Consider the following 27,467-nt stretch of genomic DNA (forward strand, 5'->3'; position numbering starts at 1 on the left):
TGTCTATGAGAGCCGGCTGTCAATCACTCGCAAACTCCAACCAAACGGTCAAACTATAAAATATGAATCATTATTATGTTATGTTAATGCTTATTTCTCGCCTCAAATGTTTTCAGAATCATCTTGTAGTGCACGGTTTAGCTGTAAAATGAGAAAGTTTGTGACGCAGCCGCCTTTGTAGAAATCTGTTGAAGGAACGCCAAGTTCCGGTCACATGACCGAAACACAGCCAATTCGAACGCATTCTCAATGAACTGACCTGTGATTGGTCAAAGTCTCCCGTCACAAGCTAGATTTTTTTAAAGCCTGAAAACAGAGCCATGAGGAGGTGCAGAAGTCTAGTTTTCTCTCAGAACACTTGAATTACAATATGCTGAAAGGTTATTATGGACTTTTTGCCCAATGATGCCAAAAATATACTGCCTACTGCTGCTTTAAGATCAACATCTAATTTGACACCGTCGTCACCTTCACCAGATCTGCGTAGCAAAGCAAAACGCAGTGTGACCTCTAATCATTGAGCGGTGACGGTGACCATATGGGTCGTTTTTTTTATGTATAATGACTTGTTGTAAATATGTTACGGTAGTGTTGCATTAATGGTGAATTATGATATATCAGAAAGGTGCTTCCCCAAGGGGATAGGAGACTAAGGCTGCATTCACACCAGATCTGGCGCAAAAACACAAGTTCTCCCATTCATTTTGAATGTGGGTAATGTGTTTGGGCTGCAGCGGCCGCATGGGCTAGATTTTCTAAAGCCTGAAAACAGAGCCATGAGGAGGTGTAGAAGTCTAGTTTTCTCTCAGAACACTTGAATTACAATATCCTGAAAGGTTATTATGGAATTTTTGCCCAATGATGCCAAAAATATACTGCCTACTGCCGCTTTAAGATCAACATCTAATTTGACACCGTCGTCACCTTCACCAGATCTGCGTAGCAAAGCAAAACGCAGTGTGACCTCTAATCATTGAGCGGTGACAGTGACCATATGGGTCGTTTTTTTATGTATAATGACGTGTTGTAAATATGTTACGGTAGTGTTGCATTAATGGTGAATTATGATATATCAGAAAGGTGCTTCCCCAAGGGGATAGGAGACACACCAGATCTGGCGGTGCGGCAAAAACACAAGTTCTCCCATTCATTTTGAATGTAGGTAATGTGTTTGGGCTGCAGCGGCCGAACGGGCTAGATTTTCTAAAGCCATGAGGAGGTGCAGAAGTCTAGTTTTCTCTCAGAACACTTGAATTACAATATCTTGAAAGGTTATTATGGAATTTTTGCCCAATGATGCCAAAAATATACTGCCTACTGCCACTTTAAGACATACATTTTCTGAATGGAATTGTTATAGGGTGTTTGCATGACAATGGAGGTCAATATTTACTCCTCTTTTTTAACATGATTCACCACTAAATCAGTAGCAGCAGGCTCATTGTTTGACTAAGAGACACTACTCATATAGCTGCTTTGTTTACGTCCAGCACACACAGGGTTAATGGGGATTGACAAGCTAGGGGCTAGTTGCGCATGTGCAGGAGGTCTCTGACAGAGGAAACAGCCGGGGAGTAGTCAAACAGTCACCGATCAGAGAGAGAGAGAGAGAGAGAGAGGACAAACCGAGAGAAAGACCCAACAACCCGGGTTCAGCTGGGCTTTTATTTCTGCACCCTCAAAATCACATTATGCTCGTCTGGTCGCTGTCGCTTCATCTCAGGTGTCCGCTTCCCGGTCGCTGAATGGCGCTGGTTACCGTGCAGCGATCACCGACCCCCAGCACCAGCTCCAGCCCCTGCGTCTCGGTAAGAGTCGCCTTTTAGATTGAACACTACCACCATCAAACCACCACCAAAACCCAGCTCTCTTGGCTATTAAATAGGTTTTTTGGCTTCATTTCCGCTGTCTTTTTACTGTCATAAGTGCCTTGCCTTTGTACTTCTGCGCATGCGTGGAAATATATGCTCATCATTTCTCAGTTAACGTTCATTATTTTCTGGTGTAAATGTTTTATTATTATTATACTGCTGTGTGAAAAGGCGGCGTCGTTATAGCAACGTTAACGATCCCCCTTCTGTTGTCATGGTTTCCTGTATGTAACCGTTACATTTCCGTCAGTTCATAGGTCCAATTGTTAGTTTACAGTACTTGTCCAAGATAAAGAGAAACTCTTAAGACTTTTAATGGATAGTGTGGTGACAAATTGTTTTGCAGTTCGTCAATGTGACAGCAAATTAGCTTACTAACGGATTGTAGTCTTGTGGTTGCACAGGTGTAGTTTATAGCTATCTACTAAAGAAATATGTCACGCACTTCCGGTCGTAATAAGCGCCTTGTGACTTTTTTTTTATTTATTTTTTTTAATAGTTTTTATTTCAAACTGTCAGTATACACAGTAACAGTAATATAATAATAATAATAATAATAATAATAATAATAATAATAAAACAGTAATATTTCATTAATAGTGAAAACATTAAAAATAAGCCATAAAATATAAAAAGTACAACAGAAATTAAACAAATCCAACATAAAATATATAAAAAGGAAAAACATGCAAGAGTATGACAACGATATATTGCATACATTCATTATTTTCATAGTTTTTTTTGTTTTGTGATGAATAAATCATTAACACATATTGTTCCATTTCCTTCATAAATATGAAGAAATTTTGCTTTTTTTTCTGTTAAATTTACATTTGTGAATGTCACACTCAGTCACTTTAACCATAGGAACCCCATTTTTTTTAGCGTCCTTGTGACTTGTAACATCCTCACTGGATGTTTTTTGTTTTGCATGTGTCATGTTCCACATTATATAAGCACTTTAAATACTTTAAATACCTTGAAATGGTGCTTTTTTTTATGAATTGTTTACCCCCATTCATACATTGTTTGTTGAAGTATGCCTTCCCAAACGTCCCCAAAATGCAATTTGGATATTTTAATGACAAGATTAATGCAGAGTGTTATTTATCTCCTTCTTGATCAGTTGCAATACACGGTAATTTTATTTTTTTTTCTCGGTCAGAAGATACCAAAGCAAACAAGCTACCTGTTAACTTTGCAGTGAGATTTTTCGGACGCTGCAGGTTCAGCAAGTGTGAGAGGATTTTTGATCTAAGAATTTTTATTTATTTATTTATCATTTTTGCTTTGATTCCTTTTTAATTTTCAGAGATAAAACGTCTTCCCCTCTGCAGATCTCATAATGTTGGTTTATAATGTACTCTTGCGCATTGTTGTGTGCTGTCTTGGTGTGTAAACACGGTTGTGGACGTGTCTCTTTGTCTCTGTCTGTCTGTCTCCTCCCCAAGTGTTCTGTACCTGCCTGCGTCTCTCTATTCCTGTCTCTTTCTATATGTATGTGTGGTGGTTTTCCTGTTGATAGTCTGTCTTGTTTCTACTGAAGCAGGGAACCCCACCAGACAAGCAGGAAGTGATATAAAAGCTCTCTGTTTCTAAGTCAAGTGTCACACAGCTTCACACACTTCCTGTGTCACTATACTGTTGTGTGTGTTGGTGACAGCACGTCTTCAGTTGTCTGCTTTACTTTCCAGTGCTGGTTGATCAGGCAGTGTTATTGTATGTAACTTCTCTCTATGGTGTTAGTTAGCAGTGGTGGAATAAGTACTCAGATGTTGTGGTTCAGTAAAAGCAGAAGTACCACAGTGTATAAGTAAAACTTCTGCATTCAAAAGTTTCTTTGCTAAAAGTACAAAAGTATTAGCATTAAAATATTAGGGCTGACCCGAAAGCTTCGGCCGTTGCCATGGCAATCGACCTCCAAATCACTATTCGATTGCTTCGTTTTTTGTTTGTTTATATGTAAGTATGTCAAATAATGTATAAATCCCCAAAATAGCCCATGAAATAAGTAATAATCCCAAAACATTATTCATATAACATTTATTATTATTAGTTATTCTCAGATGGATATCGCTGTTTGTTGTATGTAGAGGTGAGTGTGTGTACAGTAGTGCGGCAGTGGCGCTGTCCCGAAGCTTTGAATAGCTTTGAATATTTCTCATCGAAGCTTTGAAGCCCAAAAAATTGGTATTCGGGACAGCCCTACAAAATATACTTAAAGTACCAAAAGTAAAAATACTCATTATGCAGAATGGCACTTTCAAAGTGTTATATTATTATAGAATATTATATTATTCTGTTTTTAATCACTATTCAATACATTTTAATGTTGTAGTTCATCAATGTGGAGACAATTTTAGGTACTTTGTGTACTACTGGGTAGATAAGTAGTGTAGTACTGCATCATATAAGTATAGTATATGTTTTGTTTTTACACAAGTTGAACTCATATTGCCCAACCCTACAATAAAATCAGAGCAGTAGACTGTTTCATCTGTATCCCTGCTAGTTGGACCCAGTAGAAGATTCAAATGTGTTACTTTCTACCCCCCACTATGTCTCAAATCACAAACTGCAGTTCTTTTTTTTACCAAGAATGTCAGTCATAAGGGACCCTGTCCTTCACACCTTTTACATTCTGAGTAAAACAGGTTATGTGAGCAGACATAATGATAAATGTCTTGCTTTGTAAACACACATTTTAGGTCATTTGTCATCCAGAGCGACTCAAAATATATATAGGAGTGGATGAAACACATTTTTTTAGATTAGATATCGATTTTTCAGATTTATCAAGGAGTACAACGTCAAAGTAACTCAGTGTTAGCTATAGTTTCTATCCTTTGACTGATCATGTATGTAAGAGATGTGATTTTTAAGCCAGAGAGTCTTTCATCATGACAGGAGCTGTAAAAGTAGAGGAGGAAGATATGCATATAATTTAGCAAGATGAGGCAGACCGGGGTGGTGAAGGATGTGAAGCATTTTTTGGTGGAAATATGCTTTCAAGTTGCAACCCGCACACACATACAGTGATAACGCATTGCACAGACATGTCTGGTTTCCTGTGTCTTGCTGTCATGTGATGTGTGTGTGAAGTGTTATGTAAAGTCTCATGAGATGCATGTTTTTCTCTCCACCCTCTTTACTCGACCCTTATATCGAACCTGTTTCAGCCTCACTGGTGTGTGTCTGCTTCGTAATAAGGGTGTTTGTAGAGAAAACACACACATTGTACTTTATATTTTGCATTTACGGGAGAAGCCTTCACTAGTTTTAACCCGGTGACTCTAGATGCTGTAACTTGTGACTCCCAGTGCAGCACAGACTTGTCTCCTGTCCTGCAGATCCCGGCCCAGCCCGCACAGTCAGGCTACACATTTCCATAAGCTTTGGAAAAATCCTCTCACATTTTCATGTATGCAAAATCTCAGTGTGTTTTCCAATCTAAACAAAGTGTGGTTGATGTAAGACACAACAGCTGACACTCTGTCCAATCTAGTGAACTAAAATAAAAACTCCACTACTATATAGTTTACATTACAAATGAATGAATACAGTTTTTACAGAGATTAGGGCTGGGCAATTACGATTTTGGCTTCCAGTGAAAACAAGATAATCCAGATAATTTATTGTTATCTAATTTATTTTTTATTTATTATTCTTATATTATTTATTTAAATACGTAAAAACAACTCGTGTCTGAGTGATTGGTTCTAGTGTATTTTCTATGTATTATACATTTTAGGGCTGTCATTCGATTAAAATATTTAATTGCGATTAATCACATGATTAATCATAGTTAATCACGATTAATCACACATTTTATCTGTTCAAAATGCATCTTAAAGGCAGATTTGGCAAGTATTTAATACTGTTATTAACATGGGAGTGGGCAAATATGCTTGCTTTATGCAAATGTATGTATATTTATTATTGAAAATCAATTAACAACACAAAACAATGACAAATATCGTCCAGAAACCCTCACAGGTACTGCATTTAGCCTAAACAAATATGCTCAAATCATAACATGGCAAACTGCAGCCCAACAGGCAACAACAGCTGCCAGTGTGTCAGTGTGCTGACTTGACTATGACTTACCCCAAACTGCATGTGATTATCATAAAGTGGGCATGTCTGTAAAGGGGCGATTCGTAAGTTTGGAGTGCTATTTAGGCTCCTTCGCGACAAGCCAGTATGACATGGTTTCCAATGGATCAATGGAAACAATTTGCATTGGCTACGTCAATCATTGCTGTGCATTCACAGATAATAAAACAATTCTGTGATTTGATTTTTCATCCATATCACCCAACTTCGGTCAGAAACAAACACATCGAGGCACAAGTTCATCTTTTTTGTCTGTACTCATCAACCTATAATCCACTTCTTTCTTTTATGAAGCGGTTAATGGTTTTGTAATGTTGTTAAGGCGAGTAAAGCCTACAGTGTAAACAAGATAAGTACCAGGCCCTGCGAGATAAATGCCAGGTGTTAATCTGCTTCTAATCCTTAGCCCTTCTCATTTAGCATAGCTTCATATTCCAAAATGTGATTTGAGATTTGTCTGTTACCTCTCTGCTTGTTTTTGTGTGTGAATGTGTTATTCTCTGACCGGCCACACCTTAAAAACAGACTGAGGTCATTTTCCTGGAGAGAGTGCACGAATTGAGTCGAAGCTGAACTCTGCATTCCCTCCTGTCTCTCTGCACCTCTGCTCTCTCTGCTCAGGCAGTGCTGAATACTCTGTTGGATGCTACTTGCACTTTTAATGTGCTTGTGTCTGTATATGTGTGTGTGTGCTTGTGAGAATAGAAATACACAAGCTACTCTTTTTGTTTTACCTAACGTAGAACAGTGGGATTTTATTGATTTACATTTTGTCTCACTACTTGTTTGTTTCAAGTGGAAGCTGATTTAATGTTGCTAAAACATGTTTTACATTTTGATTATGATCCCTCTGGTTTGAAGGTGAGCTTTGCTATAATAGTGATAGCTTTATTGATACTGCGCTTCATTAAAACAGAATTCTCTTTATAAACATTACCAATACTTTTTTTGCATACTTTTTTTTTTACTGTATACAGTATCAGCTATTTCCTGCCATAGCAAAAATAAGTTCTAAGAGGAATATTTTCACATTGCTGCCTAATTAGAGCTTGCATGTTATCTTTTACCATTTCAATAGAGTGCTACACAATTAAGTGATCTAAATTAATTATAAAAACAAATAAAAAATGGAAATTTCTCAATAAAATGTCTAAAAGAGTGTTGGGATTTTGAATATATATGCAATTATAGCAATGCATCAACATCCAAATAATAATATGTTGATTTTAATATGATGTTGTGTCTATAATCTCCAAGCAGGGTTCTACATTAATGTTTTTTTTTTAACTTGCCTGGTCGGGCAAGTAGGTCAGAAATCTACTTGCCCAAAGTAAATTTCTACTTGCCCCTATGCAAATTGTTTCATTCATTAGTGGTTATCAAATAACAACAAAGATGAAAGTTAATTGTCATGTTTTATCTACCATGCTCTCAATCTTGCAGCAAACTGCGCAGAGTTTCGCCCACATCCTCTCTAACGCCACCCAACTAAACTCCTGTTTCCACGATAACTGAAGTGCTCACTTGCACTTCAGATCGTAAACTTTGTACTTACCCGCCGCCATTTTTCTCATGAGTGCTTCATCATCGGTACTGTGCATGTGCACCTGTCAACAGAGAAGAGAAAGAAGTTTCAACTTTAGTTTATTTATAGAGCAACTTTTAAAAACAACACAACAATACGATATGTTAGAAGGCTCACTCCTTAGCTACTTCCATCATCAGCTCTGGAAAAAAACGTTGTGTTGCTAGATTTACAGTACTAGCCCCCGACGTGGCATTTTACTTGACCCGGGCAAGCACGCAATCCTTATTGTTGAGCTCCTGCCGAGCTCCGTTGTTAAAAGTGTGTTATTGTACTATACTTACACATTATTGAATGTCATTTTCTCATTTTCTCTCTTTAGGAGTCCGGTAGTGGGGAGGATGGCCGCTCTCAGCCGAGGAGGTAAGATATTGACAGATATTGTGCAGCATCACCTGCTCTGTCTCAGACAAAACTTCATCTTTCCCCTCTGTGACCTCAGCGCAGAAAAAAAAAACTCTTCCGCTTTCCCCTCAAAAATGATGTGCAGTGGGATTTTCATAAAGAAGGAGTTTGGATCACAGTGACATTGATCCGGAAATGTAGTGCCAGGCCAAGTATTTAAAGAGACAACAAACATCTGCTGAAGTCTCTGAACAGAGGGCCTGTTATGGTGCTTCCCCTGACCTCTGACCTTGAAATGGCCCGACCTAGACGAACGGGGGGGAGAAAATAGACTTTACGTGAAGGAGCACTTGATGATTAATCATTAAATGTGTCTGTCCCTGCAGGACTTCCTTCCTTTACTTGATACAAAGAGCGTCTGTGCTATTGTCGTGCTATTGTCGTGCTATTGTGGGCTCACAATCCTGCGCTGTCCCTTGTTGCCTCCGGCATTGAACTGGAGTTGGAATCTGGTTTATCCTGTTTCACTCAACCACAACTGGTTTTAGTCCACCCGCTATCAGCAATTTCCTCCTACTGCTTACTTTGTTTATTTGTTCTAGACACACATGATACCAGTGGACCGTAGTTGCAGTAACACTCATACTTCCGTCTTTTGTTTTATTTGGCCCTTTATTAACGGATGAAGTCCTCATCATGCATGAGATAATTAACTGTGGTCCGCTAGCTGTCCATTAGAGGGCAGTAGGCTCCCTGTGAGTCCGGTCTGTGTATGTGGGTCAGGGGATCCAGGGGCAGATTGATAGCCCCTCCCAAAGTCAGAGGCCTCTGTGTCTGTCTGCTCATTGGAGCTCTGTGCCATCCAACTGAGAGGGCTTTCTGTATTTGTGCAGCTGGGAGTGAAATCTATATTCACATACTGGGGCTGTGTGTGTGTGTGTGTGTGTTTGCACAGAGATAGGTATCAGATCAGATGTCATTTTGATTTACTGTATTTTGTTAACTAATATTATTTTAAAGGTCTTGTTTCGAAAGTCCTAAGAGTATTTGACCCTTATGCTTCCCCTCTCCTACAGACACACACATTTGATTAATTTGACAGTTTCTATGAAAAGCTGGGTTCTCTATGGAACATGTATCACCATGACCTTGTTACTTGTATGGGCATGCCATTAAATTTTTTTCAAAGGAGCACATACCAATATATGAATATCAAGTTTCTAGGAGCTGGACCTTTCTTGACTTTGGAATACCTGTGTTTATTATACGGGCTTATACCGGGCTGCAGAGGTCAGGAGATATTCTAATTTGTTTGCCATCTGAAGTAGGGATGTGTATTGGCAAGAAACTGGCAATACATATCATGATACAGGGGTTTACGATTCAATATATTGTGTTATGTTGCGATACTGTATAAGTAAGGCGATATATTGCGATTTTTTTGTAAATCTTATTATAGGAAAACTGTGTAAAAAGTATAAAAAACACACCACTATACGCATAAAATCATTTATCACAGTCTCTGTAAAATCCAACATCATAGCACTACTTTTTGTGCAATCTGATTGAAGGAATAAACATTTACCTCTATCAGTAAAAAAATACAAAATAATATTGCTTTCAGGATTCTTTAAGTAAACAAATTAAGTAAATAAAAACAGGTGCTACATATATTTACTGTATATACAGACTGTATATATATTTTTTATATTAATAAAAAAAATGTTTTTTTTTAGTGTTAAATCTCCCTTTAAGGTACATTTTGAACAGATTAAAAATGAGCGATTAATTGCAAATTTATCGCAATTAACTATGGACAATCATGCAATTAATCGCGATTAAATATTTGAATAGATTGACAGCTCTAGTATTTAGTATTTTAGTATTTTATTTATATAGTAAGTATTTATTCCCCAAGACCATAAAGCAAATTTGATTTGTTTAACAATTTGTTTAGGGCCATTACTGTACCATCACATAATATGGGAGCATCACAAGAGAAGAGCACTTGTATCTTGTCCAAATAGCCACATATTTCTTGTCAAACTAATTGTGAACAACTAACACAGGGACACAGGATTAAACTTATAATGTATTATTCATTTCACTGTGTCTTTTAGTCCAAGCTGTAGCTGTAGTGTATTCACATCCCGATGGTTTGAGGTATGTTGGCAAAGAGACAAAAAAAAGGATTCAATAAAAGTGAGCCTGCACACTGAAATACTGAACTAATGTTCCCAACTGCTGACGTCTGTGCCTGTCGTGCTGTAAGAAGCCAGCAGCTGCTGCAGAGCTCATCTCTGACACAGGTAATGACATTCATTCAGGCTGTAATAAGGCTTTAGTGATGCAGTGTGTCTGTCTGCATAAGCGGGGCCTGCTGCAGTGCTGCTGATTAAAGTCATTGACATCAGCAGAATAGTGACATCAGCTGAAGCAGCGACGTCACTGGAGGACCTACAGAGGAGAAATCCGGGGAAGAGGAATTTATTATGATGCTTATTTCTGGTCTTTTATGATCTCCATAATTCTTTAGTTGGATGAAAAAAAAATGCACTTATGAATTGTTTTTCTGAATGGGAAGGACATTATTTTGATTTAATAGTCTGTTTTCTTTCTACTCATTTCTTATCGCCTTACAGTTTAGTTTGTGTGCCTCTAAGACTCCCCGATAAATCATTTTCACTCACTCTGATGTAATCTAATATATGTTGTCTGGCATATTGATTAGACTGTAAATAATCAGATTGACTTCCTGTCTGTGCATAATTCATACAAGACTCAACAATTGTGTGTTTGCGTGCTTCAGATCCACAGATAAAGCAAAGTACCGAATAGTTGTGGGTGTGCTGTGTTATATATGTGATGTTGTAATCACTAGGGCGACTGTCTGTGTGTTTGTATACGTGGAGACATGAGAGCAACAGAGGAGTGTCCGGTGTCTGTCTGCATGTAACGACCACATCCTGGCCTTCGCTGCTGGTGATTTGACGGTGTGAATTTCAGCAGTCAAATGAGAGAACAGTAAGGTGGAACTTGAGAGATGGATTCAACACCACAAACATGTGGGTTGTTGAGAGTCCATGGACAGGATGGGAGAGCAGGATCATGGCCCAGGACTGTTCCTAGAGAGACCTATAATGCCTTTACAACAGATGTTAACAGATATTTCCTTAATTGATAAGACCAATTAAAGAAAGAGGATAAGGACATGGGAGTAATTTGTGGGGGTCAATGTGAGAAGAAAGACAGTCAGAGAAGGAACCTGTGATGGAGCATGGACAGTTTAACAGGAAACTGATGTGTTGATTGGGTAACCTTCAGATTAAGCAGCTGTTATCAGTCAGTGAAGACCTCCTTATGAGTATTTTTAGATGTAAATGCATCAATCAGGTGCACTTTGAGAGCAAAATTAAGAGGCTATACTGTATCTATGAAGAATTTTGTGCTCTAGTAAACAATTTAATCATTAACATACAGACGTAGGCAAAGTTGTTGGTAACGTTCCGTTAAAGAGAGAAAAACCCACAATGGTCACTGAAATAACTTGAAACTGACAAAAGTAATAATAAATAAAAATTCACTGAAAATGAACTAATGAAAATCAGACAAAATGATGGTAACATTAACTTAATATTTTGTTGCACAACCTTTTGAGGCAATCACTGCAATCAAGTGATTTCTGTAACTCTCAATGAGACTTCTGCACCTGTTGACAGGTATGTTGGCCCACTCCTCGTGAGCAAACTGCTCCAGCTGTCTCAGGTTTGAAGGGTGCCTTCTCCAGACTGCATGTTTCAGCTCCTTCCACAGATGTTCAATAGGATTTAGATCAGGGCTCATAGAAGGCCACTTCAGAATAGTCCAATGTTTTGTTCTTAGCCATTCTTGGGTGTTTTTAGCTGTGTTTTGGGTCATTATCCTGTTTGAGGACCCATGACCTGCGACTGAGACCAAGCTTTCTGACACTGGGCAGCACATTTCGCTCCAGAATGCCTTGATAGTCTTGAGATTTCATTGCACCCTGCACAGATTCAAGACACCCTGTGCCAGATGCAACAAAGCAGCCCCATAACATAACCGAGCCTCCTCCATGTTTCACATTAGGTACAGTGTTCTTTTCTTTGGATGCTTCATTTTTGCGTCTGTGAACATAGAGCTGATGTGACTTGCCAAAAAGCTCCAGTTTTGTCTCATCTGTCCAAAGGACATTCTCCCAGAAGCTTTGTGGCTTGTCAATATGCATTTTGGAAAATTCCAGTCTCGCTTTTTTATGATTTGGTGTCCTCCTCGGTTGTCTTCCATTAAGTCCACTTTGGCTCAAACAGTGACGGATGGTGCGATCTGACACTGATGTACCTTGACCTTGGAGTTCACCTCTAATCTCTTTGGAAGTTGTTCTGGGCTCTTTGGTTACCATTCGTATTATCCGTCTCTTCAATATGTCATCAATTTTCCCCTTGCGGCCACGTCCAGGGAGGTTGGCTACAGTCCCATGGACCTTAAACTTCTGAATAATATGTGCAGCTGTAGTCACAGGAACATCAAGCTGCTTGGAGATGGTCTTATAGCCTTTACCTTTAACATGAAGGTCTATAATGTTCTTTCTGATCTCCTGAGACAACTCTCTCCTTAGCTTTCTGTGGTCCATGTTCAGTGTGGTACACACCATGATACCAAACAGCACAGTGACTACTTTTCACCCTTTAAATAGGCAGACTGACTGATTACAAGTTTGAAGACACCTGTGATGCTAATTACAGGACACACCTTAGTTTAACATGTCCCTATGGTCACATTATTTTACATCTTTTCTAGGGGTACCATCATTTTTGTCCTGGCCAGTTTCATTAGTTTGTTTTTTAAAATGATTCTGTTGAACCACAATTCAAAAACAATATCTGATTTTCATTAGTTCATTTTCAGTAAATTTTGATTTATTATTACTTTTGTCAGTTTCAAGTTATTTCAGTGACCATTGTGGGTTTTTCTCTCTTTAACGGAACGTTACCAACAACTTTGCCTACGTCTGTATTGGTTGTATAGACATGAATGATGATGCCTTGTCTGCTGTATCTCTGTCTCCTTTAATGCTTGACACTGACAGTATTGTTAGAGTGCATACTTTGATATGTTAAACCACTGAGAGGAAGTCAATGTCTGTAACATCATGGAGTTAATCGACCCACTTCATCTTACTACTGAATCACACCACCTGGCGAAGGAGGGTCAAGGTCAAAGACCGCATATAAGTGTGCAAACAACACACACAGGTCATACATACATACAGAAAAAACATCCCTGCAGTTGTTGTTTATCCTGTGATATGAATGGACAGTCAGGTGGTGGCCACACATTTACCCCCAGTTTGTTATCTATTCTATGAATTGTAACCACGGGGGATCAACAAGCAGCGTAACCAAGTCTGAGGTTGAGTTTCGAGTACTTTTTGATTTCTCAACCCTGTTTCCGTTGTTGTTGTTGTTGTTGTGTTGTTGTCGTGCTGTTGCTGGAAGCAGCAGCAGCACATGTAGGTGTCAGGTGTCTCTGACTCTGTTGAGGATTTTCCGTGAAGGCTACAGACCTAGAGTTGGTTACACAACTTTGTCCCAGACAACACAAGTGTGATCAGTGTGTGTGTGGCCCACACTCTCCAGAGGATGCCCCGCTGGCTATGGGGAGTAATTAATGCTTAATCAGGAGAAGTGTTGTCATGGAAGCTAAGTTACCAGGTTTCTGATGCTGTCGTCACAATGAGAAGAGAGAAAAGTTTCAGAAAGTTATTGACAAAAATGACCCTATAGCCTACAACTACAAGACCCTCTCCTGACAAAGAGAGACTATGTCTTTTATATCTGCCGAGATAGAGAACTTATTATTATTTAACGTAAATTAGCTGGATATATTTCATCACCTGCTTTGCGTGTCACTCATTGCACTACATCACTCGCTGCGGCTGTCCGCGGACTTATAAAGGTATTTGTGATGTGTCAAAGACAAACATAATTCCTTCCAAAAGTAATTGCAATTTATTGTATGGAAACTAGGGCTGTCAAAGTTACCGCGATGTTAACGCAAATTCGTTTTAACGCCACTAATTTCTTTAACTCATTGACGCAATTGATCTTTCGGAGGCTGTAGCGGGCTCAGTTTTAAAGCTAGAGTGAAGATACTGACATCATCAGTACAATGGTTCTTTTTTTTTATCCATTTCCTTTATGACTTTGCAAAAAAATCAATTTTGTTTTCTTACTCAAGAGTAGGGATGTCACGAGAACGGATACTTCGGTAACAAGTCGATGCCAAAATTCTAAAAAAGTGATGGTATTCTTTTTCTACAGTACCGAAGGTACCGTATGATGCCTGTAATAGTCATTGGTAGTGATGTGACAGTGAGGAAAATCTACCCACCGGTTAATAAACTTGTGACAACACCGGTGTCACAAGTTTATTCGGTCAGCATGTGCAGAGCGCTGACTCTGATCTTTACCGTCCGGTGGCGGTGTGTCTGGCCTCTCCGGTAGCGCTTTTGCTGCGGGGCTACGCTGCGGGGATCTACCTGACGCCGCTGCTCCGTGCACACCTGCTGTGACGGCTCCATCCGCCTTGCGGCGATTACCTCATTAACGTTATGGTTCCCTTTTAGCATTGGGATTAAACGTGAAATATTGCCAAATAGGTGTGTTTGCTTTTCACTTTGACAACAAATACTCCTGCTACTCTGAGCTGATGGACCAGATGCATTCAAGGTCAGTATGTAGTGTCTGTCATCTGACTATCGATTGATAACATGCCGCTGATACGCCAAAATGAACAAAATGGGTCAATTGTTTTTATTTACTACTTAAAGGCTGCATGCCTCTGTTTTTTGTAATGTTCAAATGTTTTTGATAAAAGAGTACGTGTTGAATTACATGGGATTTATTGTTGTTGTTTTGTTTTATTTTTTACCGTGGTATCGAATTTGGTATCGAGAATCGTGGAAATTCATTGCTATTGGTATCGACTACTAGATTTTCCGGTACCGTGACATCCCTTCTCAAGAGTTCTCTCAATTAAAGTCATGTTTTTGTCAATGGCGTTCATGCCCACCCCATCTTTCACTGTGGCACTAATAACCCCCCATACAGTCCTCGACAGACGGCTGTTGTCTGTGATTGGACCCTGATTGGACCATGTGTGGCTCCTCCCCCTTCCCGCGGCAGCTTTTACCGCAGCCTGCTGCAGACAAACAGTATGACACCGAGCAGATGTTCAGAGACACCTGCTCTCCTCCAGCATGTGCTAAACATGTCTGTCTTTTGCCGTTTCTGAATATATTATTACCGCGCTTTAAGCCCACCAGAGAGCTTCTGCGTTTCCACAACTACCCTGGCAGTGTGTGGATTGAGCTGACCCCCTCATCCACACTCCAACAGCGACACATCGATAAATCCAGCCCGCTCCTGTGCGCCCTGCCCCGGCCACCAGAGCAGCGATGCCTCCCGGTGTTGTGACCGCGCCACGGAGCTCCTCAGCCGGCTGCTTCTGCGCCTGCTGCGAGCTAAAGATGAGACCTTATTTCACCGAAAACTCCGTGATCTCTCGGGGGGAAATTTATCAGCTGTAAGTTTACAAAATATTTAACTATGGATTGCAGTCTTGAGGCTTTTGTTTTCTCATTATTGAGATGCTTAATGAAGGATGCTAGAGTCTGATTTAGTTTGTGTAATATCAGAGTGGTTGGACTTGGACAGTCTCCTTATATCCAGTCTTGACACAGGTCATATTCTCATTTCCCCTGCTTTCCAGTACTTGGTTACAATGATCTTGCTATGACAAAGGCATGTGGTTTTCCCATGATGACTTAAAGGAAGGATATGACAGCACAGTGGCTGCAGGAAGAGGCTTCCTTCCCTTTTGCTCCATGTGAAATGTCTGCCAGATGCCATACTCTCATCTGCTCACATGCACTCTCCTCCACCCACCTTTTTTTTTTTTTTTTTAGATGCATCTTGTGGGGGCACAGCAGGAAAGGCAGGACAGATTGTACAGGAATCAGAGGATGTGATTAATCTGCCAGCTGAGTTGCCTTCAGAGAACAAACGCTGGGAATGAACACTGGCATTTATTGGCTGTTTGTGTGTGTGTTTGATCAACCAAGTCAAGACGTAGTTTACCTGTATAAGACTTCTGTCTAGTAGAGTCTGTGTGTATGTCTTGGTGAAAGAGTGCAGACTGTCCTCTATCCCAGGGTAAATGACTGAGGATCCTCTAGGATGGCACAACACAGTGTTTGTTGCTGTTGATCCCTCTGTTGGTCTGAGGAGGGCGTAGAGGCTTTTTGCACTTGACAGTGAAGAGTTTCATTGGGAGATAACTATGCTTGCTGACCTCCATGCTATGTGCCTCAGATCCAGTTTTATGTGAATTTTTCACAAAGGGTAGATATTAGAGCTGTCAAAGTTAATGCGATAATAATGCGTTAACTCAAATTTGTTTTAACGCCACTAATTTCTTTAACGCATTAACGCAACTTGCGATTTTCAGGTTGTAGCGGGCTCATTATACTGATATCATATGAAACTATAAAACCTAAGGAACCCATTGGTACCAACCATGTCATACAAACTTGTCCGGAAGGAGACTATATAACGCTCCAAACTTGCGCTACATTTTGGCAAGGAAAAACTGACATGGCCATTTTCAGAGTGGTCCTTGACCTCTGACCTCAAGATATGTGAATGAAAATGGGTTCTATGGGTACCCACGAGTCTCCCCTTTACAGACATGCCCACTTTATGATAATCACAAGCAGTTTAGGGCAAGTCATAGTCAAGTCAGCACACTGACACACTGAACGCTGTTGTTGTCTGTTGGGTTGCAGTTTGCCATGTTATGATTTGAGCATATTTTTTATGCTAAATGCAGTACCTGTGAGGGTTTCTGGACAATATTTGTCATCGTTTTGTGTTGTTAATTGATTTCCAATAATAAATATATATATACATTTGCATAGCAAAAGCATATTTGGCCACTCCCATGTTAAGAGTATTAAATACTTGACAAATCTCCCTTTAAGGTACATTTTGAACAAATGAAAAATGTGCGATTAATTTGCGTTTAATCACGATTAACTACGGACAATCATGTGATTAATCGCTATTAAATATTTGTATTGATTGACAGCCCTACTAGATGCTTTTTCTTTATGTTAGTAAGATGTGGGTTCAGTATGGAGTGACAAATATGGACAGTCAGGGATCACTGGTGTGAATCTGCATTCACTCCATTGTTTCATAACACAATGGTGTCAGCTTAAACCCAGGGCCAGATATCTCTTTGTTGAACATTGGGTGTAAACGTTGGGCCGTGATTTAAAAAAACCCATCAAAATCAAAGGAATGCATTTAAGATAGAAAGAGCAGTAGCATAGTGTAATTTAGCTGGAAATGTAAATTTCATGCCAAAGACAGTTAAGTTGTAATTGCCCATAGAGCACAAAGGTAGGTCTGCTGGTTCATGTGAAAAAGAGAACTGGACGGTTAAACGGGTGGACAGACTCAATATGTCTTCATCTGTCGGGCCTACTGTCATTTTAGGAACATGTCCAGTTCAGTTAAGCCAGCACGTTATTGGAACCAACTGCTGCTTGTTGTAAACTGCACAGTGAAGTGTCCTGAGCTCATAAAGGCACATAAATCTCTCCCATTATTGTTTCGTATACGTTGTTTGTACAGGCTGTCGTGTGTGTTTTCTAAGAAAACACAACGTTAAATCACCGTTATTGAAACGCATTCGACTTTTAGACGACAAAATCCCTCGTGCTCAATATTCAGCAGATGTTTTCATGATGAAGATCGAAAGCTTCTGCTTCATTCAGTTGGGGAATAAAAAAGATTCCCACAAAACCAGCAACAGTGTCTGCTTTACATGTCTCCACTGTAGCATTAAGAGGACGACACATACAAGTAGTTTAATCTATTAATTGTCATAAAATGGTGAAAAAAAATCCCATCACAATTGTCTTTATATTGCTTTTTTATGTGAGTGATTGTCCCAAACCAAAAGACACAGAGTTTACTATCATGTAAGATGGAGAAAGGCAGAACATCCTCACATTTGAGAAGCTGAGGCTGGAGAATGTTTGGTATTTTTACTTGGAAAAATGACTGAAACCATTAATCGTTTATCCAAATATCAGCTGATTATCTTTCTGTCGATGAACTAATCAGTTAATCCACTAATTATTACAGCTATACAAAACTATACATTTGCACAAAAACACATCTCTTCCTATTCTTTAACCTTAAAAAAGCCAATTGTAGTGTGTTGATTGTAGGGGGAACATCAGTGAAAAAGTCACTTTCCAGGATAAACCTTATTTCTAGTTATGGGTGATTGTCACTGACTTTATTTTTTTCTTTCCATCTGTCCAGCATCAGTGAAAGTTTCCTGACAGTTAAAGGAGCTGCTCTCTTCTTACCTCGAGGAAATGGCTCCTCTCCTTCGTCTGCCTCTCGCTTCTCACAGCTGCGCAGCAAACATGCAGGTAAGAAAAAAAAGGTCTTCCTCAAGAACAACTGACTGATTATTAATAGTGCTGTTCGTAAAACAAAAAAAGAGAGGCATTTATGCATAACTTCGGTCCTTGACACTTATCTAAGATGTGTTTTATTACTCTCATCTTACCAGGAGACATCCAGCAGCATCTACAAACCATGTTCACTCTCCTCAGACCAGAGGACAACATCAAACTGGTGGGTACACACACACACACACACACACACACACACACACTATAATGCAAACACAAGGTTCTGTCAATCTGCTGCCAAGACATCAACTGTGTTTTTCCCTGCTCCAGGCGGTCCGTTTGGAGAGCATGCACACTCAGATCACCCGCTACATGGTGGTGGTGTCAACCAATGGCCGTCAAGACACGGAGGAGAGCGTGGTGCTGGGAATGGATTTCCATCCTGTCGATAGGTGAGACAGTAACATACACATACGTATATTTGCCTCGCCTGCCTGTTTTGATACTGTGCATAAACATGTAGATGTGTTTTTTCCCCTCACAGCTCATGTTCTGTGGGGATGGTTCTGCCCTTATGGAGCGACACGCTGATACATCTGGACGGAGATGGGTAAGAAAATATGTTTTCAACACAGAGCTAACACATATTAAGCACCAGGCTACTAAGATGACTGACTGTGTCTTTTTTTTTTTTTTCATCTCTCTCTCCTCTGTGTCTTCTTGCTCGCAGGGGTTTCAGTGTGTCAACTGATAACAAGGTTCATGTATTCAAGCCGGTTTCTGTGCAGGCCATGTGGTGAGTCACACTGCATTAATCACACAACTTGGTAGAAACAGATATCCATATCAGCCCCTTTTTATTGTTTGCAAGTGTTCATCTTATTATCTTAAAGCCCGTCCCTGCCGTTTATTTGAAAGTTTATTTTTCACTCTCAATTACTCACTCGCAGGTCGGCCCTACAGTCACTCCATAAAGCATGCGAGGTGGCTCGTTGTCACAACTACTTCCCAGGCAGCTTGTTCCTCACCTGGGTCAGCTACTATCAAAGCAGGGTCTACTCCGACCAGGCACGCATCAACGAGTGGAACACCATGCAGGACTTGCAGTCACACCGCGCTGATTCGCCCGTGCTCTTCTCTGACGCGTACGTATCGATCATATAGTTTGTTTTTCACTTTATCTCTAGATAATATGATCACATTTCTTTATTGTTTGACGACATTAGCATGCAAATATTAAAAGATTAAAAGGTGTAATAAACATTGTACCATTAACTGGTTTGGTCAGGCGTCTCCTCCATATGACATGCTATATGAAGCAATACTTCATATATGGAAACTGACCTGCTCTTGGTTAATTTCATTTGATGGTGTTTCTGCAGACCCACAGGAAGAGAGCTGACAGAGCGTCAGATCAAATCCAGTTTGAGGGAGATCATGATGCAGAAAGACCTCGAGAATGTCACCTGCAAAGAGGTGAGTCAGTGCTTCAGATGCTGGATTTGAAGATGCTCCAAACAGATGAATCCATCAGTGACCACATTTACGTGCACAAACATTCCGGTTTTTGCCCTTATTCTGAAAAAGAATAATATTCCTACTTAGCTGTTTACATAGCTAATGAAAATGAATATTCCACTAATATTCTAGTTTACATGCAGCCGTGCATAGTATAATCCGATTAACATAACTGGCAGTGTACTTGTTTGTTAATTCAGAATATCCAAACAGAATATGCTGTTTGCTTGACCCGTATGAAATTCAGAATACTGTCATATTTAGAATAATAGTGGAACATTAATGTGCATGTAAACGTAGCCACTGAAATGATTGAGTTACTGCAACAAATTGGGTCCCTGTTTGAAAAAAATGACATATTTGAGTTCCTTTTTAGTCGCCAGTATTTAAATGTATTTTAGGTTTAGATTTGCTGTTTCAAGATTTCATCGGTGTGTTTGTCTCCTCTCTGGCTGGGTGTGTGTTGTAGATCCGAACAGAGCTTGAAATGCACATGACATGCAACCTGCGAGAGTTCAAGGAGTACATTGACAACGAGATGATAGTCATTCTGGGCCAGATGGACAGTCCTACGGAGATCTTTGATCACGTCTTCTTGGTAGGTTGCCTCGGAACACCTCCGGATGTACCACTGCCGCATCTGGCAACAGTGTTGGTCTCATCACACTGAAGGATGAAGAACTGCCACAACAGCTAGATCACAAAGTAATAAGAACACTTAAGAATAGAGTAAAATGTGTGAACACTGGTTGTACGTGAGGCTCAATCCACGTCTGGGGAATCTGGTAAATTATGAGATTGTCTTGTGTAATTCAAAATTGAAAGTACTTTGTTCTAGTTTGGAGTGCACATTGGATGTTGGGCATGTCTTGCAACAGGATTTAAGCATTATGAAAAGCTCAGTTGAAGGCTCTGAACCAGTCTGAGGATTGTTTTGTTTCCTACAGGGATCTGAGTGGAATGCATCCAATTTGGAGGAGCTGCAGAAGAGCGGGTAAGGAGGGGGGACAAAAACAACAACACAAGCTGCACTGAAGTCAATAAAGACATAAAGTATCATATGATGAGACCCTTACAATCATTTTGTTCGAAAAAAATAAAATGTTCTTCAATCTGTTATCCAAACAGACTGCACGTCCAATCATCTCTCTCATCTTCTTCTAATCTTTCCTCTCATTGTCACTCAGGGTTCAGTACATCCTGAATGTAACGAGGGAGATCGATAACTTCTTCCCCGGTGTGTTTGAGTACCACAACATCCGTGTGTACGACGAGGAGGCCACTGACCTGCTTGCTTATTGGAACGACACCTACAAGTTTATATCTAGAGCCAAGTGAGTTTCTGATAACTGTTTTTTTCTCTGACCTACTCATCTTGTAGGAGGGCGGTGTCTGTTCTCCTTACAGAACTGTTGACAATGATAGGCTGATATGTCTGCTTGATTCTTCAAACGTGCTCCAGGAAAGCCGGAGCCAAGTGCCTGGTGCACTGTAAAATGGGCATAAGTCGCTCCGCAGCCACCGTGATCGCGTACGCCATGAAGGAGTACGGCTGGGATCTGGAAAAAGCCTTCGATTACGTCAAGGAGCGTCGAGCTGTGACCAAACCCAACCCCTCTTTTATGAGACAGCTGGAGGAGTATCAGGGCATACTGCTGGCCAGGTACCCACATAAACACACGTGTATATTTCATGTGGATTTGTGGTTGTAGCATAACGCCAACACTGCGTGGACTGCATGTTTTTCTCAGGCTAATGAAATAAAACTATCCATCAGAATGAAACAGAAAGGCACACACACAGCTGAACTACTTCTCCTTTTAGCTCTAGTCTGTTCTCCACCAACTGAAGTAAAATGTCTCTCTAGGCCCTGATCAGACAGAGCGTGTTTTGCAGTTTGCTGCTGTCTTTTTTTTTTTTAATTGTTGCTAGGCAACCACCGAATTAGTGCTAACGTTCGCTTACCACAAACCATGAAAAGTATGCTACCTCATAGTTAACAGTTTAAATGAATGAAAACAACTTACCCGAAATTTGAAGTACCGCACTAATCTGCCTCCTGCTGTTTGTATTCAGATCATGGTAACTACAGTTGGTAAAGTCATAAAGCTCCAGGTATCCAGCAACAGTCAGCACAATCAGAAAATTACGTTGGATGCTTTTTTTATCAGTTGAGTTTTTATTAACTTGAGGCATTCAGGGCGCACCTGCAAAAACGAGGGACGTATAGAGCAGAAAAATGTGACAACGACGCAAAAGCAGTGCGCAAAATGCTTCACTCTCATCGAGAACAATTACAACAATTACAAAAAGCCGGCCCAGGCTGCTAAAACGCAATCTGTCTGATCGGGGCCTTAGCTGTTAAATGCTCCACTATGTTCACCAGCTAGTCGCTATCTTTGTGTGTCTGCTATTTGAAGCTGAGCAGGTAGCGTACACTTGGCTTCTCACTGAAAAACAGCTGCAGCTGTAAATGAGGCTGAGTGAAGCTGAGTATTGTGGCTGGAAAACCAAAACAAAAAATGAATTCTTTTTTGTTGTGCCATGTTTCTTCCCATCCCTCCTACAGCAGGCAGAGGCACAACAAACTGTGGCGTTCTCACTCCGACAGCGACCTGTCTGAGCACCATGAGCCGCTGTCTAAGTCTCACGCCCAACCGCGCAGCCTGGGTCGCTCCGACCCCCATAACCAGGCCGGCAGTGCGTCCGGTCCCTCTGTGAAAGAACTGCTGGATTCACTGGGATCTTCGACCATCACTGGCAAAGCAACGCACTCCGCTAGCCAGCCTGATACTGGCATCCACTCCAAGCAGTTCAGCTCTTCATCCTTTGAGGGGGTGGCAGCTCTATCAGGCGGCAATGCTGAAGCTCCTTCTCATTCTGCTGTAGTCCAAATCAGCCAGTTGGACTCCCTGTGTCCCGAGTCCACAGCTGACTCTGTGTCTCCGTTATCTCCTCCGTTATCTCCTCCGCTCTCTAACGGCCTATGCGACGCTGAGGAGCAGCCCTCATCACCTCCTCTCTCCCAGCCAAGGGAGAGAGGCACTGTGGTGCCTGAGCCTCAAAAGACAGACATGGTTACTGTTGCGCAGAGTGTTTTAGTGGACCAGCCTCAGCCGCCTCCATCCTTTCATCACCTCCCCCTCTCCCCTGCTCCATCCCCAACTCCCGTCTGCACGGATGAAGTCATCAAACCGCAGTCCTGCTCTCCGCCCGTGATAAAACCGATGCTGGCGTCAGTGCCTGAGCCCATGGCGACACAAACACCAAGCACACAACAGGCCGGACCCCAGTGTGTGTCTGCACCAGTGCCTGTCAAACAAACAGACTGTGACCAACAGATGTGTGGCTTGACTTTGGACGGTTTAGCAGCACATCCTCCCTCCACTAATGATTTTATCAGCCACCCCAGTGCCATTCCACAAGACAACGAGGTGTTGTTCGGCCACAGCGCGGATCACATCAACTTTTTCAGTGCCAGAGAAAAGTTCAAGGGAATGAGTCAAGATGGTAAAACTCAGCTGAAGAGTTGTGGCAAGGAACATCCACCACTGCCTCAGGAGGTCTCCACTAGTGAGGGGAAGGAGGAGGAGAAAACGAAGGTAAGGTTACTGCTTGTAGCAAAACTACTGCACACTTCTTTCCATTGCAGACACCCAGATTACTGTCTAAGCTTTTGGTCACATAGACTTTCTTCAGAGCATCTCTCAGGCTCTGTTTAGCTGTTGTTTTCATGAGTCCAAGGCGCCACCTAGTGGCAAAAGGAGTCGAGTATCTGTCACATCAGAATCCATTTTACTTACTAATGTTTTTTTGAATAACTTTATGGATATATGAAAACTTTTGTTTGTCCTTTTTAAACTGAATTATCTTCCCTCTTCTCTTTGTAGGAAATGACTGACCCTGTGCAGGTCACAGGACTGAAGCCTGCAGAGCACATAGAGCCTCAGGGCCCCCAGGAGCAGGAAGTGAGGAAGTCGAGGCAGGAAGTGGAGGATGGAGGCGTTTTATCGCAGGGGGAAACCGAGAATGTTAAAGAGGAACAGGGAAACAAAGAAGAGGAGGAGGCTCCTGCTCGTCTCTACAGCGATTGGACGAGGGGGTCCGTGCGGCGCGTCACTCGACAGCTGGAGCAAAGAATGAAACAGGAGCACGAGACTCCGTCGCCCTCCTCATCCCCACCGTCCCTCTCCGGCAGCTCCTCCTCCTGCTCTCAGCAGCGTCCACCCAGCGTGTCAATGTCTAGTCTGCAGGATGCATCAGTGTCAGAAGGTAGCAATGTGCAGGAAGAGCAGGAGGAGGATGATGATGATGATGATGATGATGAGTTTGGACCAATTAAAAGGGAGAGTGGGGATGTAGTTGAGATGGGGGCACTAGAAAATAATGAAGGAAGCACAAAAGCACACAAACTCCAGCCTGCTGATACTAGGTCGTTCTCTACCTCTTCTTCTCTCCACCGCTCTGCCCATTCTCCCTTCGCCTCTGTGAACTTCCTGTGTTTGGAGGGCGTGACAGATTTGGAGTCGGGCACAGACTGGGACTGCACCACAGAGGGACCTCACAGTGACATTATCATGAGGGAGACGTGGGAGACTTTGTGCGAGCTGGGTGCCTTCCTGCAGCAGGTAAGCATGGACGGAGCCGGCAGGACCAGGTGTGTGGACCAGGTTTTTGGCCTCAGTGCCGCAACCACTCAGAATCGATGCAGCGACGTCCAGAAGAGGGTCAGAGAGGTGGAAGCGAGGATTCGCCAGGCGGGACTGACCCCTCCTTCAATGATGAAGCGCTCAGCCTCTCTGGCCAAACTGGGCTGCCTGGAGCTGCTCGCCAACGACCTGAGTGAGTGGGAGTTCAGCCGCTCCTCCGTCGCTCCGTCCTCAGCAGAACCTCTGAACCACACAGCCAACGACGAGTCCAAGAAGCAGCGGGTCCACAACTCTCTTTCCTCAGCCGGCCAGCAGCCAGAAGACCTCGGAACTGGTGCGGAAAGGCTTTCTGAAGCTGGAGACGTCTCTCCACCATCCAATCCGCAGAGAGTAGAGCTCCAAAACTCTGACCACAATTCTCTGCATCTGCCTGGGCTGATACTGATGGCAACAAGGCAGCAATATGGAAGGACTCACCCTCTGAGGCGGCTTAAGAAAAGAACTGCCAGTACCCTTTACCACACCATGTAACCCTCATCGTGTGTGTGTGTCGGTGTGAGAGAGAGAGAGAGAGAGAGAGAGAGAGAGAGGGGGAGGGATCATGCACACCTGTGAGAATTGAAGTGCATAGAGAGACAAAGTCCCGCCCCTTCCGGTGGTCAACCATGGAACCTTATTTCAGAAAAAATATGAACAGTAGTCGACGGCGAGAGACAAATATTGTTTTGATCCCGTTTGAATTGCACCATGAATCAGACATATAATGTTTGATGATTTAAAACATAATTTTGCAAGTCAAGAAGGTCGCAGTTTGTTGTAAATCTGTGTAAGACGTGAGTGAAAATACGTAATTAGAAAGACTACACACCCAAAAGCGACGTCTCTCTCACTGAAGTTACGATGCCTGTGTGTTTTGTACTGGGATGTACTCACACCAGCAACCGGTCTCGCTCGTTCTTTCACTTCCCAGCTGATAAAAAAGACCAGGAGTCGCTCCTTAAAACACATCAGGTCAGATAATGTTTCATTTGTGCGTGGAACGTACTGTAGCTACACAAAACTAAATGATACTACGACAAACCTACAACAAATTGCGACTTTCTTGACGTGCAAACAAATATTTTGGGGTCCTCCGGAAGGGGAGGGACTTCGCCTCTCTATAATGTTGGATTTATTCAGCAAAACAAACCAATGCCTCTTGCCTTAAAGGATGTGTTTCTGTACATGTTTTCCCTGCAGATCTGCTGAGGGCCTCAGTGAAATACGAGTTCCCAGTGCAAGAACAGTGACAAGGCTATGAAGGGTCCGGTCAGTTGAAATTAAAACTATGAATCAAATTGGGAAAAAAAGCGCTGTGTAGTATGAAACACTCTCAGAAGCAGCAGAAAACAATCATCAAAAAATGAATAAGTTGTCTCAAATGTTAATATGCCTGAGCCTGCACATATTGGCCCAATCCCAAATCTCCACACTCACAGTCTCACTGACTTTGAGGCGCGTTCCCGCAAAGTCCGTGAGGGTTTAGGGCTGTCCCACTGTCAAATCGTCAAGTCCTTGAGGGCCTCCTCTCGCAGACAATTTGAGCCCTTTATGAACACTTTCGGTAAGTCTGCATTTCTGCAGATTTCACCTGAGGAAATTACCCAAAATTCATAGCTTTGTGACATTAAATATGGGGAAAAAAAGGTAAACAAAAAGGACAGCACATTTGTGTTCAGCCTGGCATATTAAATTTACACAGAACATTAAGGATTTAAGATGGTACATAAAAAAATGTGAAATCAGAGTTCTTTTAATTTTACTAAATGATGCTGTTTGCCAAAAACAAGTAATTTGATTATTTGACAATTGGGCTACCTCTCCTCTCGTAAGGCAAGAGCCTGGAAGATGTTCAAATCAGGCAGTAAAAATAAAAAGCCCACAATTGGCATCGTCAAGGTAACGTGATATATTGCCGCAAAGTGCAGTCCCATTCATATTTATACCATTTCAAACCCTTGCAGCCTCTCGCACTCATTTACCAGGTGACGTCAGTCAAGTCCCTGAGGGTTCAGGGCTTATATCCTTAGGGGGGTACATTGGGATTGGGCCGTCCACTCTTCACATCATTGCTGGTTCCTCCATCATGAACTTGATATTTAGTTGATCGCTGTTGGTTCATTGAATAGTCCGACCTGATGTCAGGTGGAATGTAGCCTCTGTTTTCCTCTTCTCGTGTCTCTTCATCAATATATTTGCTGCCAAGAAAATGAAACAGCTGGTGCAATCTGATAAATTAATCTACCCAACATCAATTCAACACTCGAACAGACTTCTCAAACCTGCAGATTTGGTTCAAAATGATCATTTAGGGCAGCGGTTCTCAAACTGTGGGGGCACGAAATCCTTTTTCACTGCAGAAAGTAAACAAATCAACTCTTTATGCGTCCATGGTAGCAATGGTGTTCATTTTAGCGTGAACATTTTTCTTCCTCCAAGAAGGGGAATGACAGAAAAAGTTTGAGAACCACTGATTTAAAAGATAACCTTTGATTCATTTAGAAATACTGTACTGACAAATAACACCAATCAATGTCACTTCTGCTGTCTGGAGACTGATTTTAATCAGCCGCACATCTAAACACACAAACCACAGACACAAACAAAGAACGGTGTATCCAGAGCTGGTGACAGGAACTGAAAATGGCTGCATAATTGTGCTGGAAAAAAAAATGCTGTTTTTTTTGTTTTTTTTAAATGTTTGTTTTGACTACACAATACCTCAGTAAGTGTGAACCAAATCTGACCTGCATAAACGTCAGCCTCTGGATTCCTGGGATGTCTCCGTCTCAGTCAGAAAACAATTTCAACTTCTCTACTGGATGAAC

At 41.5% G+C, this 27,467-nt stretch overlaps 1 protein-coding gene across 2 annotated transcripts; it reads left to right on the forward strand.

The window, feature by feature from the left end:
* The first annotated feature begins 1,530 nt into the window (after positions 1-1,530).
* Positions 1,531-25,949, forward strand: ssh2b (slingshot protein phosphatase 2b). 2 transcript variants are annotated; one of them, XM_074609924.1, is made up of 15 exons: positions 1,531-1,808; positions 7,895-7,935; positions 18,336-18,448; positions 18,592-18,656; positions 18,764-18,885; positions 18,978-19,043; positions 19,164-19,229; positions 19,384-19,578; positions 19,816-19,909; positions 20,421-20,549; positions 20,899-20,945; positions 21,139-21,285; positions 21,414-21,614; positions 22,521-23,553; positions 23,842-25,949. In XM_074609924.1, the coding sequence occupies exons 1-15, from the start codon at positions 1,746-1,748 to the stop codon at positions 25,129-25,131; spliced, it is 3,672 nt and encodes a 1,223-aa protein (XP_074466025.1). In that variant the 5' UTR covers positions 1,531-1,745; the 3' UTR covers positions 25,132-25,949. The 2 variants fall into 2 exon arrangements, with proteins under 2 accessions (XP_074466025.1, XP_074466024.1); XM_074609923.1 differs by lacking the exons at positions 1,531-1,808; positions 7,895-7,935 and adding an exon at positions 15,266-15,522.
* Positions 25,950-27,467: the final 1,518 nt, after the last annotated feature.

This window comes from Sebastes fasciatus, chromosome 16, assembly GCF_043250625.1.
Source record: "Sebastes fasciatus isolate fSebFas1 chromosome 16, fSebFas1.pri, whole genome shotgun sequence".
Classification (NCBI taxonomy): Eukaryota; Metazoa; Chordata; class Actinopteri; order Perciformes; family Sebastidae; genus Sebastes; species Sebastes fasciatus.

Excerpts from the sequence above, each read along its gene's own strand:
- ssh2b (XM_074609923.1), top strand. The coding sequence starts at position 15,395 with ATGCCTCCCGGTGTTGTGACCGCGCCACGGAGCTCCTCAGCCGGCTGC. Across the intron at positions 19,230-19,383 it reads GTTTCTGTGCAGGCCATGTG|GTCGGCCCTACAGTCACTCC; the intron begins GTGAGTCACACT and ends ACTCACTCGCAG. Across the intron at positions 20,946-21,138 it reads GAGGAGCTGCAGAAGAGCGG|GGTTCAGTACATCCTGAATG; the intron begins GTAAGGAGGGGG and ends ATTGTCACTCAG.